The sequence below is a fragment of the Manacus candei genome, unplaced genomic scaffold (assembly GCF_025592945.1).
Source record: "Manacus candei isolate 608988 ecotype Guabito, Panama unplaced genomic scaffold, ASM2559294v1 h1tg000050l, whole genome shotgun sequence".
Lineage (NCBI taxonomy): Eukaryota > Metazoa > Chordata > Aves > Passeriformes > Pipridae > Manacus > Manacus candei.
The window spans coordinates 7,366,850-7,384,266 of record NW_026138098.1 but is presented as its reverse complement, the minus strand read 5'-3'; the positions used below and the strand labels follow the sequence as shown (position 1 = coordinate 7,384,266).

Here is a 17,417-nt window from a genome sequence, read left to right as displayed (position 1 = left end):
AGCAAATCAAAACGCTCGTTAACTTTAAATGGTGGAAACTCGTTCCCTGCCCCCGCCTGGAACCTCGCCCGGCGCGTCCGTCAGTGCCGCGGGTCTCCCCCGCCACGGCCCGACTCTGGCACCATGCGGGGACAGCGCTGCGGCCCCTCCGCCCCGTCTCACCGCTGCCACGGCACACCCGGGACGGGGAACAGCGGCGGGACCGGGCACGGCCGGCGAGCGAGATGGAACCGGGCAGTGCAGGGGGAGAGAGATGGAGCCGGGCAGTTCGGGGCAGCGAGATGGAGCCGGGCAGTTCGGGGTAGCGAGATGGAGCCGGGCAGTTCGGGGGCAGCGAGATGGAGCCGGGCAGTTCGGGGCAGCGAGATGGAGCCGGGCAGTTCGGGGGCAGCGAGATGGAGCCGGGCAGTTCGGGGGCAGCGAGATGGAGCGGGGCAGTTCGGGGCAGCGCACCGCGGACGAACCGCGCTGCGCACCGGACCCCGCCAGGGGGCGCCGCCGGGGAGCGGCGGCGGGCGAGGCCGGGCCGGGCCGGGCCGGGGCGGAGGGCGCGGGGGGCGGCGGGGCCCGGGGGGCAGCGGGGCCCGGCCCGTGGCCGGCACTGCCCGCGGCTCGGCCCTGTTCTGCTCCGCCGAAATGAGCCTCCCGAAAGCAGCGACCCGAACTGCCCCGGCGGGGCTGCAACGCTGCCGCACTGAGCCGGGAGAGCGCCCGCACCGGCCCTCGCAAACGCCTCGGGCTGGTTTATGTCCGCTCGAGAAACTCCTCTGCCAAGGCGGGCTCGGCAGCACCGGGGACAGCGAGCGCCCCGGCAGCCGCTGAGCCGCTGCCTCCTGGGGACGGGAGCCCCGGCTTATTTTACCGAGGGCACCTCTCCGCTGGGAGAGCAGCGCCTGCCGGGCGCGGCTCCGGCGGCGCCAGGGCTCGCACAGCGGATGGTGCCGTGGCCCCGGAGGCTGCCCGGCCGCTGCGACGTCCCCGAGGGTCACGGGCTCTGCCGCCAGAACGGGGATTGCTTAAGGGTTAGGGAGTGCTTGGAACCGGAGCAGCCTGGCAGCGCCTGGGACCCGGCGGCATCGGGGAGAGGGAGCAGCGGGGCGGGAGGTGACTGCCGGGGGCGCGGAGCCGGAGATACCGGGCGATGCCTGCCCGCGGCTTCCTCCTTCGGTGCCACACCGCATGGGAAGACCAGATACAAAAGCAGATTTATCACGCCGAGAGGTCTGCAGAGATAAACCCCACATATTTCCACTTGGAAAAAAGTGGTATGAAATTTCGGGAAAGTCAATGAACAGGACGAACGCAAGAAGCGTCACTGATGACAGATACAAATTGCCAACTGACCTCCGAGCGCGCCTTTGGACGGGGCGGGAGGCTTTGGCTCTGCCCCCGGGACCAGCACGCCGAGCGGACCGGGGTCCCGGGGCTGCGGCCCCCACAGGGTCACCGGCCGCCGAGGTCCAGAGGCCGCCGGGGCTGACGCGCGTCGGGTGTCTGCGCGCTCCCGGCTGCGGCCAAAGCCGAGAAACCTCCTGCGGGAGCGGGGCGGCGGCGACGCACAGACACGGGCACTTTCGAGTGTCCCAGGGGAGCAGGAGGCAGGCGGGCACTGCGCTCCGCCACCTCCCTCCGCTACCGGCGGCGAGCAAGCCCGTCGGGGCGGCCGGGGGTCGATGTCGCCCGGCCGCAGCACGGACGGCGGAGGCCGCGCTCTTACCTCGTTCCATCGGTCCCGCCAAGGCAGCAGCATCCCTACTTGGCCCCTCCTCGGTGAGCGGCTGCCGGCTGTCTGGAACAGCGCCCGGCCCTCGCCCGGGCGGGGGTGGAGGCGTCCCCCCCGTGAGCCGAGCCGAGCCGAGCCGGTCAGCGCTGCGGGGCCCCCATTCAAGGCGCAACACCTGCGGGCTCGGCGGGCGGAGGCGCCTCTGGTCCGAAGCACCGCACGGGTGCGGGCAGGGCGGCTGGACGCGGGCGAACCCGGCGGTCTGTGCGGGCAGGCGGAGACCGAGCCGAGCCGCGGGCTGGCGGCGCGCCGGCCCCTGCCCGCTCGGGAGGGGCTGTCACCAGTCTCCGGGAGGGCCCGCGGCCCTCCGGGAGGGCCCGTCAGCCCCGCCGGGGCCGCCTCCAGCAGCTTCCAACGGCGCCGTGAGCCGGAGCCGCGCCGGGGGCGGAGGGAGCAGGTGGCATCGCCACCCCCTTCCCATCGCACGCAGGCGGCGCCGAAACGAGCCTGGACACAGCTAATGGGGCTCTACCGGGAACCCGATACACTGTGACTGCTCCCTGCGCTGCTGCTGTTTGCAACAGACGGAGGGAAAAACAGTGAAGCCGTTTATCAAACCTTCTTTAGCGCAGCGTCGTTTTTAATCTCACGTTTGTACGCCAAGTTATTTACAAAGATGCGCAAAACAAGACGCACGGACTGTTACATCCCGTAATTCCAGCGGCTGAAAACAAAGACCATTGACTGAGCCCGAATAATTACTTCCCAAACTTACACTGACATTATGGTTACAGGTTAAACGAAACCCTGTTCACCTGTAAACGATTCTGATGACAGACATAACCACATCCAAAGGACCACGCGCTTGAATAATTGTTCTGATATGATCAAGTCCGGTCTTGTTTACTTTGTGAACATTTGGAAAAGTTTTAACTCCCCGCTTGTTGGTGTTTTCCTTGGTTAACAACGCATCAGACTTGTAGGAGAAAGCAGTTTTAAGGCGGAGAACGTGCTATAAGCCCCGTTTCCAGAATTATTTTCTATAAAACTCTCAAATCCGAATTCTTCTTTTCTTGACAATTAATCATGCTTTCGATTACGAATATCTGTGGTCATTTTATTCGCGCGAACGAGCTTCGTTCCGCTATGATGTAACAGCAGTTTTTCTTCCTTTAAAAACCTTCGTCGCGTCTCGGAGTGAGGGAGGGAAGCCCTCTCCGAGGCCAGAGGGTTTCAGAACAGGCAACAAAGTTGAACAAACCAATTATTCCCAGGGCATAAGACCATTTCTTAGAACCGCTTTAAACGTGGACTCTTATGCGAGGGAACGGCCGCCCCGCAGCTGAAGACGGAGCCGATTACGCGACAGAACAGCGATCGAGCCGCGCATTCCCGCGCAGCGCCTCCCGCCCAGTGCCGCGGGGCAGCGCAGCCGCCGGACCCCGCCCCGAGCGGCGCTCGGCCGGCCCCGCGGCCGCTGCCCGGAGCCGCTCGGTGCTCAGAGCCGGGTGCCCCGCCCGGTGCTGCGGGGCCGGGGGTCTCCCCGGGGTCCCCTCGGGGGTCCCGTCGGGCGCGGCCCCGCCACGTGCGGCCCCGCGCGCTCGCCCGGCCCGGCCGTGACGTGTCTGGGTGGGGGCGCGCGCCGCCCTCCGATTGGGCGGTGGCGGCGGCGCGGGGCGGCGGCCGCCCAATGGGCGCGGGGCGCGCAGGTGCCCGCGCGGTTATCTGCGCGCGGGGAGGGCGCGGAGCGTGCCCGCCGCCGCCGGACACGCGGCCGGGGCCACGCGCGGAGCCGCCGGTCCCGCACCCCCTCCCGCCGGATCGCGCGCGGAGCGCAGGGCCCGCAGCCCGCCGGGCGCGCCGCCGCGGGGGCTCTTCCTCCCGGGACTCCCGCGGTACCCCTGCTCGGCTTTCGCCGCTTTCCAGCCTGGACGTTGGCGGCGCGCGCCGGCCAGCCGCAGACGGGGAAGCGCCGGAGTTTTCCTGCTCCCAGCAAACTTCGGTACTTGCTGAGATCCTGCGAGCGGCGAGGAGCCCGTCCCGCCCGCGGCCACGCTCCCGCGGCGCGGGGCTCCAGCGGAGCGGCCGCGGCGCGGTTGGGAGGGAGCCGCGCTCGCTGATGCCCGCAGATGTTAGCGGTGGGGCAGATGGATGCTAATCGCCAGAGTGCGTTCGTCCTCAGCAGTGCGCCGCTGGCCGCGCTGCACAACATGGCCGAGATGAAGACCTCCCTCTTCCCCTACGCCTTGCAGAACCCCTCCGGCTTCAAGGCGCCGGCCCTGGGCGGACTCAACACGCAGCTCCCCTTGGGGACACCGCACGGAATAAGCGACATCCTGGGGCGGCCCGTGGGCAGCGCCAGCAACCTGCTGGGTGGGCTGCCCCGCATCAACGGGCTGGCGGCCTCGGCCGGGATGTACTTCAGCCCCGCCGCCGTCTCTCGCTACCCGAAACCCCTGGCGGAGCTGCCGGGGCGGCCGCCCATTTTCTGGCCGGGAGTGGTGCAAGGCTCTCCCTGGAGAGACCCCCGGCTCGCCTGTCCCGGTAAGTGCAGCCGGTTCTGTCGGGGTGCGGGGAGCAGGTGGCCTGGGGTGCGGAGCCGGGGCGGCCCCAAGCCGCGGGCGGGCGGGCGCGGTGGACGGGGCGGGCGGCCCAGCGAGGCAGCGGGCGCGGCGCTCGGCAAGAAGGCCCGGTGCCGGTCGCTCGGCCCCCGCGGCCCCCGGCGTGTTCCGCACCGAGCCCCGCTCTAGGGCTGGCGGATACCCGAAGCGGCCGCTCCCCTGCAGCGCCAGGCGGGGCCCGGTTCTGGGCCGGGACCGGTGCAGAGCCCGTCCCTGACGCAGCTCTTTCTCCGGTTTTAGCTCAGACAGGGATGGTTTTGGACAAGGACGGCAAGAAGAAACACTCTCGACCGACTTTCTCTGGGCAGCAGATATTTGCATTAGAGAAAACCTTCGAACAGACGAAATACTTGGCAGGACCGGAGCGCGCTCGGCTCGCCTACTCCCTGGGGATGACCGAGAGCCAGGTGAAGGTAGGTCCGTCCCGCGGACTCCCCCCTCTCCCGCTCCCTGTCCGCGGCCGCTTTCTGCTGTCTCGGTAATTGCCAGTGACCACGAACACTACGCAACAGTACAGGGATTTTTTTAAAGTCCTTTAGAATTTAAATTATATTTCGGTATCGGATAGATTTTAGGCCAATTTTTAGAGCTCTCTTTGCTGCAAACGATTTAATGTAGACAGACATAATATATTTTCAAAAGCTCACCCCAACAACAACCAAAAAGAAAAGCCCCTCGCAGGTAATTGCTTTCGACAGGTCACTTTTCCAGGAGGATCGTGTCCGCTGGCACAACTTTACCTTATGTAACCCCCCAAATTTTTTAGCAAAGCCTGCATGCACATCTGAGCGTTGGGGTGCATCGGGAGCCAAAAATAGTTATTTTCCTGCCCATCGTATCCTGTTCCCAAATTAACAACTGCTCTGCAAAGCTGCTGCTTTTACCGCCGCACAGTTCCGTCTGGCGACGGCCCCGCAGAGCTGGGCAGGTGTCCCCAGCGGGGCGTCCCCTCCCCGGAGCTGCTCGGGGTCCCGCCACCCCCTGCCCAGTGCGGGCCCGCGCTGCGGGACGGGACGGGACAGAACGGGACGGCTGCGGGCGGGGGCGGGCGCGGCGGCGGGGCCGAGGCCGTTCCTAAGCCGTGCCCGCTGCCGGTGCCCAGGTGTGGTTCCAGAACAGACGGACCAAGTGGCGGAAGAGACACGCGGCGGAGATGGCCTCGGCGAAGAAGAAGCACGACTCGGAGACGGAGAAGCTGAAGGAGAGCTCGGACAATGAGGACGATGACGAATACAACAAGCCCCTGGACCCCAACTCAGATGACGAAAAAATCACAAGGCTATTGAAAAAGCACAAATCCACGAACCTGTCCCTTGTCAGCCCCTGCAGCACCAGCTCGGACACCTTGTGAGGGCAGGAGGCCGATGGCCGCGATGGGGCGAGTGTAGCTGGGTGTTTGAAGTGGTGTGTTGTACAGCCTGAGATGTATGTGAAATGTATATATATTTTTTACAGAATAAGTTATGAAATTATTTTCTTTCTCATCGATGTAAATTTCAGAGAAATTTTTTCGACTTTTTGGGTTTTATTTGTGTCCCTTTAAGATTCCTGCTCTTTCCTTTAGCCTTCCTGCTGGTCTCCTGCACCTAACAATCAGGTTTTGTTACGTTTTCTATGGGTCTCCAAATCCAAGCTCAGCCACGTTGTATATAGTAAATTTCAGATTTCGTGATGTATATTTCTAGTGTAAAAACGGCAGTTTTCTTTCACTCCTTGTCCCTCAGTGTTTTGGCGGTTTCATTTCTCCTGCCTCCGGATTTTATGCTTAATAATACCAAAAACCAAAACAACGCCCAAAAAAAAAAGCACGAGAGAAAAATGGACACTTGATTTTACATTGGGATCAAATAATGTCTCCACACGTGTTGGAAAGACTTTGTATAAATCAATAAATTATTTAACAAGCTTCTTTTTTAGCGACTTTCTTCCCACATTTCTCGTTCTCAGTCCTGGCCCTGCTGCTCTTGGGGGCCCGGGGACCGCGACGCTCCTGTAGGGTGCCCATAGCCCCCGGGCCGGGCGCTGCTCCGCCGGGGAAAAGGAGCTGCTGCGGTCGGGCTGGCGGCTGAGCCGGGAGTGCCCTGGGCCCGCTGGCCACTGCCGGGGGCCGCGATCGCTGCCACACGGGAACCCGCCCCGGAGGGGAGAGACCCGCGGCTGAAAGTGCAGCCCGAACCTGCCGGGAGCGCCGGTCCCTGGGTCCCAGAGCGTGGCGGCGGGCGGGGGATGGGGTCTGCTCCGGGGAGGAGAGGTAGAGGCCGGGACACGTCCCTCGGTGCTGCCCGGGTACCGGCCGCTGCAAAGACCCGAACTCGTTGAGATCCGCGGCGGAGGCCTTTGAGCTCCTCTCGCCGCTTCCCGCCGGGATCCCGGGACGTGCCCGTGGGCCCCGGTCCAGCACCTGCGGGCGCGCCCGTGCCCGAACCGGCCGCCGAGGCTCCGCGTTTGTCCTCTCTGCACACGCGAGGCCCTGTGGGCCTGAGCCGCCCGCGCCGCCAAGGTGCTTTTTTTTTTTTTGTCTGTGAACGAGACGTTCTTTTCTTCCCGTGTCTCAGCTACGGCTTTGCAGTCCGAGCAAAGGCAGCGGCCGCACCGCGGGCGGCCCCGCTGCCACTGCCCGGCAACCAGCGCAGGGACACGGACCCGGGCGCGGCGGGAGGGGGCCGTGACGGCTCCCCGGGCACTTACGGGGCCCGGCCCCGCATCCGCCTTCCGCACAGCGGAGGGACGCGGCTCGGCCGCCCCTGTCCGCGCTCCCGAGGATGTGCCATCACCCCCCGCGCAGATGCCGCGCACGTCGAGGCACGACACGGGCCCCCGTCGGTGGGAAGGGGCTCGGAGCGGCGGGGCCTGGCCCGGTCCCCGCTCCGGCGCTGTTCGGGCGCCGCCGCTGCCGCTCCGCGCCCCTTCGGGCGGGCGTCGGGGCCTCCCCCGCGGAGCACCTCCGCTCCCGGTGCCGCCGCTCGCTGTGATTGATTCCCGTGCGCTCCTGCCGGGGCAGCTCCCGGGGAGGGCGGGGGGTCCCGCAGGTCCCTACGCAGTGACCGCGGCCGCGCTCGGTTGTTCCGCGCTTACGGAGGGAGTGAGTCGAGTTTAGTGATTAATCTTCGCCCGGCTGTGAGCACGCTGAGCCCGGGCGCTGGGACCGGGCTCCTGAGGGGAAATGGCTGGATAAAAACACCTGCGTTGGAGCCCAATCCTTCCCACCTGCCCCTTCCCGCAGTTGTTGAACGAAACAGGCTCGGTGGTGGCCCCGCGTTACGGGACGAGGCGGCTCCGCTGGACCATCAGCCCGGGGACGCGGCCCATCGGCAGCGCCCGGCGAGGGGACTCGGCACGACCCGGCCCGGGCCAGAGCCAGAGCCCGTCGCTTCTCGGCCCTCCCGGGGCTGCAGCGGCGTGTCCGCCGGGATCGGCACGGCCCTGCTCCCCACGAGCCCCGGATACACCTCCGGGGCTGTTTAAATGCGAAAGCTGCGTTTCGAAACCGCAAGAGGTTCCGTTCGGGGCGCTCTCAGCAGCTCCTGCGCCCCCGGAGGGGTTCGGGCCCCGGACGGCCCCGCAGCTCCGGCCCGTTCATCGGCACACGAGGCTTCGGTCCCAGCTGGAAAAGGCTGCGGAGTTTTTTTCTGAAACTTGAGGTAATCACGAAGTTTATGGTGGCACATTTCCTGACCTGCTGGGGACTGGCATCTCGTGAACAGCTCGTGAAGCTGCATCCCCTCCGTACGTCAGCGCTCCCACAGCAGATCCTCAGTGCCTTTCCCTCGGTTTGTATTGTGATTCGATTAACACCAGAACTGCATCCTATCATACAGGTTTTCATGTGAAAAATAACCTTGTTAATTGGCAGGAGATTAACAGGTATCTCACTAATAAGAAATGTGACAATTTAATAATTTCCCTGTAATCCCCAATGCCCAAATTAAAGGGGCAGACACAGCCGTGTTCACCATGATTAGTTTTATTGCTTGAGAACCAGAGTACTCATTTCTAAAGGCCTTCAAAGTTATCATGAGTTGAGTTTGCTTAAATAGAATTACTGTGTGGTTATAATGCAACATGGCACAATAACAATACAGAGCTGCAGACACCCTTTGGGCAACGATACTTGATATAAACCGGGTTGTGCTGTTGAGAAAACACTCTGCAAGCGGACATCAAATCATTTTCAGTGGTAGTGATTTATACCAAAATCAAGCATCAATCTAATGCCATCACGCAGTCCATGAACTCTGTAGTGTTCTAAATTAAATCAATAAAACATACATTTGTGTTTCATCAACAGACTCCCTAATCACCTTTTAATGTTGTATTTAGTGGTGGGAGAAAAATGTCTGTAACAAGACTATATTGTAGGCTGCACTGAGCTACTAACCAGGAAAATTTACAGTTGGGTTGTTGTTTTTTTTTTCCTTTAACACTGTATAAATACAGTCTGTGTCCAATATAGTTGCTACTTGAAGCAGACTATATTTTTCTTCTCCCGCGTTGTTATTGTTTCAATATAGAATACTTGGCACCAAAAAACAGTAACAAAAGACGGACAAAAACAGTTTACAAAATTCTGGAAAGTTACACCCAAACCTAGCTAAGAACTTCACATTCAATCCTTAATATTACATAGAAAGAAGGGATTATAGGAGTAACAAAGTGAAACTGCTAATATATGTGCTATATAGTATGCTATATATCTGTATCCAGGATGGCATTGCTATATATTATTTATTATATAAATGTTGGTTGTCAATGTACACTTAACTAAACCTGCTAAGACTCCAACACTAACTGCTGATATGGCACTCTCAAGCATTCATATTGGAAAGTATATTTAGCGTAAGTTTGGTCAGGTTTATAAATTATTTATATATCTGTGTATATATACACATACATACATATATATATACACACACATATATATGTATGTATAGAAAGCAGCTGCTGTGTGATTCAAAAACCATGTAACATGGCAGTATAGTAAATAAAATGAGAAAAAATTATAAAAATGAAAAACAAAATACTAAAACTAAAACACAAACCATAAGCCTTGGTCAACAAAGAAAATACCATTTAAAACCATCAATATCTCTATCTATACAATCCAATGTACAAAACCCCAAAGTGGTAAAGATATATAATGTTAGGCATGATACCTTTAAAAGTTTATAATATGCTGAAATAGCTTTTCCACATTGACAAACACTTATTAAAAGTTGAAAGTCGTGAAATCTAAAATACATAACATCTCTGCTGTCTATTTAGAGTTTTGGCAACAGAACTGTGACATATATATAAAAAATAATTCCACATTTCTACTTGATGTCACATGAACATACAAGACAGTGAGGTATGTGAGGCTTCTCTCGAACAGAGTCCAGATGCTGAAGCATAGTGTACGATCAGCAGTCTAAAAATGTGGCACTCGGGACTGGATTGATCAATACAGCTGTTGGGATTATGGATTTCGGGTGCTGCCTTCCCTCCTACAGGGTGGTTTCACGGAAAATCTTCTCACTTCGTAGGCATCTTTTTCCTGTTGCAGAATTGGCATTTTTTTAAAAAGAAAGATAAACACAGGGGAAATGATGTAGAAAATATAAACGTAAAGGAAAAAGATGATATTTACCACCACATCACTGCACGACACAACACTTGTGCACATTTGCAATAGGTTTACCTGCCCCAGCAGCTATTCGAAAGGACAGGAACACAGGCTGCAGCAAGTTAGGGAAAAATAGAAGTTACACATTTGAAATAGACACTTTTTTTTTTTTTTTTTACAGTCAGTAGCAAACACAACAAAATGGTGCAATAAGTTTTTGAATTAATCTATCTACAAAATGCACAAGGGAATTACATAATCTCCTCACAGATTTCTGCTCCCACTGAAATCTAAGGGACAATTTTCCACTGATTTCTGTGGGAAGAGAATCAGGTCCCACACACGTCTCCCTTCTGTCACAGAATCAGCTCCACTGGAAGTGACATGCCACTTCGGTGACAAAGGAAACAAAAATTGCTGTTTCTGAACTGGCTGTCCCGGTGCTGACACACTGAACTTTTCATTTACTGGGTAAGTTAGTAAACTTCTGTATTTTAAAACCTGATTGGGCTGATTCTGGACCAATGCCTTAAGTGCATTCTTCCTTAGAAGACAATGCTCTGTCTCACAAGAACTCTGCCCATGGAAGTAAACAGGGGTATGTATTTGTGAGTCTGGATTTATGTGTGCACACACACGTGTAATTACCCACTATCCCTCTCTGCATTATCATTCAGGAGCCTCAGTGCTGATTTTAGATGGGCTTTCAGAGGTTTCCTCCTACTCCTCAACTGGCTTTTTTCTAAGAAAGTAAATACTCTGTTTTGAGGTATTTCTAACTTAGCTTTCCATCCGGTATTTTCAGCAGAGAAGATTGTAAATTTCAGGTATTTTTATTATTTTTAACATCAGGTATTTATGCAATTTTATGTCCTTTTCCTATATTCTTTTTATCAGTTGCTGTTTGAATACGGAACTACCAATATGTTCTTTTTCTAATAAGCACCTAGGCACCAACCTAATTGAAGCTAAGATTTAGAAGCATCTCTGATAACCCAATGAAATTACTTTTGTTTTAGAACAGTTTTAAGTGCACAGATGGCTCTTCTTTGCTTGCACCGTATCCTGCTTTCATTCCTAGTGCCCATCATCCTGTTCTTTATTTGATTTCCATACAAGCAGCTACTCTGGTACACTGGCTGATTTCAGTTGAATTCAACTTTGAAACATTTTCAAGGTATTACTTTAAAAATAGGGCAGAGATATAACCTCTTTAAAATTAACAGAACCTAGTGCATACATTCTCCTTCCTAATAAAAACTTAGAAGATACAATACTAAAATGTTTAATTACCTTGTGATCCCCCATGCAGACATTTGGCCCAATGTGGTCATATATTACTATCTTCTCATCGTTTTCTGACTAGTTAAAAAAAACCAAAACACAACAAAACACTAGTCAGTCCAAGAATTCTCCAGATTACAGAAACAGAAAGAAACATAGAAATATTGTGCAAATAGGTCAAACCACTTTCTGAATGAGGTGATATTAACACATCTTTGCTTGGCTTCTCCAGAGAAAGTCTGTGTAAAATGAACTTTTATGCCCAGTCCTGCCTGCAGTAATTTTTGTGCAGTTTATGCAGCAATTTGTGCAGTTTGCCCTGAGAACAGAACTCCTGATCTCTCTGCACCTCCTCCCTGCGCTGCAGCCTTGGGAAATGTTCATGGCTGACGCCGGGCTGGGGGAAATGAGGGACTCCTTGGTAGCTGCATTCCAGGCTTCTGTTGCAAAATGCAGCTGGCACATTTGACCAGTCTGTTTTTAAGAACAACACACAATTTTCATTGAGTTAGGTGTGATAAATGTTATTCTCTGAATTAAATGCAATCCACGTTGCTTTATAAGAGCATTTGATTTCATCATATAGGGGATTTTAAATGTTCAGAGAGATGAATGATTATTTTCAGGTTATGAATATAATCTTTAACAATTTCTCTGAGATAAATTTCTTCATCTGAAAAAAAAGCATTCAGTGATTTTAAGAAAATCAGCAAATGAAAGATGACATTCCTCCAGTCTCTATTATGAATTGCTTTCATTTTGTTCCATGTCGAACTTTACTCTCACACACCGACTTCTTTAGCATTTGTAGCTTAATGAACAATAAAATGTACTCATCTTTCTGCTGTTTGTAATAAACGTGATTTGGAGGGTCTGTTTTGAATCTCTAACACTGCACTTCAGGAATAAATAGAAACACTTTGCCATACAAGACAATTTCTTATTATGCTAATTCTATAAGCTAATTAAGTCTGCAATCTGCACACTCTCCAGTCTCTAATACAATCATAGATGCACTTTAAACTAGTTGGCAATACTAATTTATTTTGTATGAAACAGTCAAGACTTTCCCATCTGTAATCAGTCAAGTTTGACTGGGCAATAACTTTATATAAACAGTAGCATTTAGGACTATAAAGTTAAAACTGAATTATCTTTAATGCAGTAAGGAAGCTTAAGGTCAGATTTACTTTATAGCACGGTTGCCTGCCAAAAGTATAAAAACATAACCTTCTGCATTGTATGCATGAGCACTTTCCAATATTTCAAGATCATAATGCCACCAGTATCGGAAGTGGGGATACATTCATCAAAAGCGACTTGATAATTTACAAAGGCAGCATAAAATTGTGGATTTTCAACTGCATAATCTTTAGACAGATAAACAAATTACAGCAGTGCACAAGCAGAAACAATATCCACTTGGCTGAGCATTCATTACTTCATGCGATCAGGCATCAGCGCAGCTCCCGAGCAGTGGGCAACCTTTGGTGGTTTAGGGCTCAGGAAGCATAAAATAACATGATGGTGAGGTAACCGACCATGGCATGATAGATGATGTTGCATGAAAGCTGTTTACAGCCCCATGTCTGTACAATCTGTAATGCCTACTGTGTAGCTGAGCACACCGTACAGTGGCAATTTGTGCACACTATCCTTTCCTTACCTGGGATTTAAATGCAGATTTATTACAGTTTTGGTTTGAAATAAAATACAGAACTGCTAAGGCAGAAAAATAAACTCTTTATTTGCCTATATGAAAAATTAATACAGCAAAATAACTGCCTGCTTAAGAATATTTAATAGATAATTACAACAAAAAACCCTTTAAAAATTCAAATAACATATTTAAAGGATTTGTTACAGTCTAATCAGTTAATTAAAATTGGCTTTTACTTTCTTCACAGTTTCTTTTAAAGCTTCAAAGCCCAGGTCTGGAGTAAATTCTCACTGCAAGGCCAGTGCTGCTTCCTGTGCAGAACCACAGAAACCTGTAAGGTCGTTTTGCCCTTTCCTCTATCAGCTCAGCATTCTTTTCTAAGGACTCTTTTCTGGGCCAGAATCCCAGGTTGGCTTTGGGCTGGATAACTCCTGTGCTGGTACAGACCGACTGGTTACAGCCCTGTGCCAGCCTGGCCTCACCAACACCCGTCACTCTGTTTCTGGAGATGCCCCAAACTGCCTGATCACAGTTTGCAAATGCAAAGCTCCAGAGACAGAATTCTGTGCACTTCTAAAGGTAAGCTTTGAGTGATCCAACTGACTGGGTTTTTGTTACACAGACACTGGGAATTGGGTAACTCACCTCACAGTTGCAAACTTCTCCAGTGCTCTAACTTTGTTTTTCTTTGTTTAATTTTCTCCCATTATATCCAAGTTATAGCCCTCTAGATAATCAGAAAGAATTCCTTTCCCTCTGTAGTGTTTACACTCTTCAAGCCTTTGTGTACACTTCTATCTCCTTATTCATAGCTTTAAGAAAAAAATCTTCCCTCATTGGCCACTCTTTCCATGGTTTTAATCCTTTGTTCTTCAGGAATTTCATGGGCACCAAGTACCATCTGTAATATTTTGGGTAAAATCTCACTTTTTCACATGATATTTTTGTATAAGAAGATCAAATAACACCGATTTTGACATTACTATTTGACTATAAAGCCTATATTTCTCAGAAGCTTCACAGGTTTTTTTAGTAAATACTGCAGTAAATGCACTGTCTAAAATTTGGGTGAAACTCTGAGATGATGTGCAGACGACTTCTTACACATTAAAGTGTGTGAGGAAGTGCATTGACTTGAAATTCGAGTAACTATGGAAAACATGTTCCCAGCCTTTCAGTGAGTTATATACTGCAAAGCAAACAGTCTAATCATGAGATAAATAACCCTGATGAGAGAGAAACAGAAGGTTATAAACTTCAGGAGAGCAAGTTTCAAGGGTGTAATTAATTTAAACAGGCGAAAAAAAAAGCCATGAAGCTGTAGGACACGGATTTACTTGCAAAGATTATTTTCTGTAATTCACTCCCATTAAACTGCATTAATTATACAGGAACACACAGACAGACACGTGACTTTGGGCAATTTGGGGTTTGGAAAGTGTTACAGTCACTGAGTCTGGTCAGCAAGACCCCCTCGCTGCAGCAGTGCTGGAATGTGGCAGCACATCCCTTCCTGCATCGTGCCCACAGTCAGAGGGGCAGGAAAACCAGCTGGGAGCAGAAAGATGTGGGAGAGATCTCCTCGGATCCCACACCCCTTCCCTGCTCTGTTCTGGCCCTCAAGGCAGAGTGGAGCAAGGAGAGAGGAAACATCAAAAAAGGAAAACTTGAAGGGTCCTGAACCATATTTAGGTCATTTTATTTTGGACAGAGCATCACCAAGTTTACCCAACCTATATACCCTAAAATCACGAGAGGAATTGCATGTTCTAAAAATGTTCCACAACTGTATCTTTAAGGCTCTAATGGAATGTCTAAATGTAGGCACCTAATCTGTATACCAGAGTTAGGGACCTGCTGGAGACTGCCCTCAGTCAGTGGACAGTGATAGATTTGGTCCATCTAGGACTTGACATATTCTTGGGAACACCTTGAGATATCTACCCCTCTGGTAACTCAGGTACCTCCAGCTGTTGCTGGATAGGTTTTTTTCTCAATTACATGACTTCTCAGCCAGCACCACTCATACCTGCTTCTATCTGTGTCCCTGCTTAATCTCTGGGACGGGCAGTGCGGTTGCTTATGTCACTGTAGGGTTGACAGGGCTGGGGCACTAGTGGGGCCTTTGTATTTTCTATTACTGTCTTTAAAGCAGGCAGTTTCCCAGTGCTGTGCTCCCAGTACAGCACTGAGGAGCACAGAGGTGGCACAGGACAGAGGACAGGCAGCCAGCGTGGGCAGCTCAGACACCAAAAGAAGCACTTGGGAAAGCTCATCTTTTGGTCACTGCCAGCAGGTTACTGGGGACAAATCCACCCTCTGGGGTGCAAAGCACTGGAAGCACCTCCCTTCTCTTAGTGCCATGGTGTGCTGTCTCCACCCTGGAGACTGTCTGCCACAGGCAGACTCAGGGACAGGCAGTGTCTCCCAGCCCCAGCTGCCCAGGGTGCAGAGGCAGCTGGAGGCTGCAGGTCTGTACTTACTTTCAGAATGAGCTCCTTGGCTGAGTGGGACATCAGGATTCTGTCGCACCAGGCTGGACATCTCGTGTTCATGTACTGCTTTCCCTGGCTAGAATCCTCACTGTAGGGATAACTGCAAACAAATCCCAACCACATCCATCAGTGACTCTTTGCAAAGCATCCTGAAACCTCTGGCTCAAAGGGCCACACTAATTAGAAAATTTCACTGGCAAAAAGCAGCTCTTCTGGACACCTCTTGTACATGTTTTTCCTTCTCCTCCCCCCTTCCTTTTCATGTGCTTTCTCAATGTCTCTTCTCAGATCTACAACTCTACATGTTAACATGTTAAGACACACACAGTTTTGAAAGTCTCACCTCCTACCTTGTGCATGTGAGAGTGTTTAAAGACAGCAAACTGTTTATCTATGTGAAAGTAGGAAAATCAGTTCAACAACAACTTCAAATCAGGCACCTGACTGTGACAATGGAAAATGTATAGACAGAAGATGAAAAAGGAAATCTAAGAAAAAAAAAAAAGGTTCATCTCATTGGATTTCTTTGTAGGATTCTCTCAAGGAGAGTTATCCAGGAACAATTTACAGAAAACAGAGTTCAGAGTGCTGGGATCACTGCAGCTGTACAAACCTCCCCTGGACAGATTCTTTTAGAGTGACAGAAAGGAAGACAGGACAAGACAGCAGGTTTTGCAGGGGATTCCTTCAGAACTAAGGAATCAGGAATGTGGTTTAAGGAAAACTATGCTGACTACATAAGATCCTGCAGCTCTCTATGAAATTGTGTTAAGAAAAAGTATATTATTTTGTAAAGACATCTTGAATAGAAGCCGATTAAATGGTAGTTACACTCTGGGGTCATCATAAACATGCTGTGGCATCTCCAGTGCATTCTAACATAGCTTTAAAAGGCAAAAGAAACTGTTTATTTTAATCTACAGGACCTAACTAGAGTTAACACACCTGTGTGAGCCCACAGGCTGAAATCTTCTGAAGCACCTGAAGGGCAAACTCTGGCTCCACCTCAGCAGGCTGAGGCCAAAGTTCTTCTCGTCTCTTCCAAATGTTCTCACTGGTTTAGTATGACAGAACTTTGCATTTGATGATGGCTCATCACACTGTAAGGCCCCCTGTTTTCCAAAATGGCATGGAGGATTAGCCAAAGAGGGGTTTTAAAGAAATCCAGAGGGTTTGTGACAGGCTCAATTTCTTGAATATTGGGCCTGAACGAATTGAAGTTTGCCCTTGATAAATGTCTTAAAAAAAAATAAATCTACATATGTCTGTGTGAGTGCATTTAAAATGACATTTGCATTTTATTCTGCTTATCACTGAATTCATAAAGGAAGTACTGAAGTTTTTCTGATATGTGTGTTAATATAAAATTTCTGGTATTGTAACAAAAGGGTTTGCATGCTTGAAGAGAAACTTATTTACCACCCTGCTTGGTGTGATACTCTGAAACGGAGACATATAGCTCTCTACCAAATGGGTTTACAAGCTACACTGCCATTACAAAGATTAGCCATGGCAAACGTCCAAGAAAAGCGTACTGAGCGTATTGGAACAAACCAGTGATCTCAGTACCTTTTCCACCTCATCAAACCTAACAAGACTCATTTTCAAAACATATTATGAGAATTCAATTTGCTGCTTCACTGACATACAGAAGTACAGCTTATTTCTGAGTGTCTGTGAAATATTTTGATGATGTAATACTATTGGTAGTAGAAGCTCTTTGTCTGCAATTTAAGGGTTGACTTTTTCTCGTAACCTCTTACTTTAGTTACTCCAGAACCCCACACAGCTGAAGCTACTTTCTGTGACTTAAGGTATAAGAATCAATCACATTTCATATAATCCTTCCTTTTACAGTATTAACTGTATGGCTTTTGAAGCACGATGTTCCATGCCTAGAATGATCTGTTACTGCTATGTGTTACAGCATTTCACCCAAGAGCCTATATTCTATGAAATGGTATTTATCAATTTGCTTTATTGATCTTAATGTTATCTCAGGGTGAAAACTTCTGCCAATTTTTCAAGGTCT

At 51.3% G+C, this 17,417-nt stretch overlaps 2 protein-coding genes across 3 annotated transcripts in view; one reads left to right on the top strand and one right to left on the bottom strand.

Annotated features, from left to right (window-relative positions):
- The first annotated feature begins 3,817 nt into the window (after positions 1-3,817).
- NKX6-2 (NK6 homeobox 2) lies at positions 3,818-6,530 on the top strand. Its single transcript, XM_051801215.1, has 3 exons — positions 3,818-4,267; positions 4,585-4,757; positions 5,447-6,530. Exons 1-3 carry the CDS (start codon positions 3,853-3,855, stop codon positions 5,693-5,695), a joined length of 837 nt encoding a protein of 278 aa, XP_051657175.1. The 5' UTR covers positions 3,818-3,852; the 3' UTR covers positions 5,696-6,530.
- A 3,168-nt stretch (positions 6,531-9,698) lies between these two features.
- The window catches only part of INPP5A (inositol polyphosphate-5-phosphatase A), a 184,192-nt gene continuing 176,473 nt past the window's right edge, over positions 9,699-17,417 (bottom strand). Inside the window, exons 13-16 of one of the 2 annotated variants that reach the window (XM_051801198.1) lie at positions 15,374-15,485; positions 11,240-11,308; positions 10,022-10,058; positions 9,699-9,877 (exon numbers count right to left, since the gene is read on the bottom strand). In XM_051801198.1, coding sequence (XP_051657158.1) covers positions 9,828-9,877; positions 10,022-10,058; positions 11,240-11,308; positions 15,374-15,485 — 268 coding nt within the window. In that variant the 3' untranslated portion in view covers positions 9,699-9,827. Of the gene's footprint in view, positions 9,878-9,970; positions 10,059-11,239; positions 11,309-15,373; positions 15,486-17,417 lie in introns of both variants that reach the window. The other variant, XM_051801199.1, reaches the window with a different exon arrangement.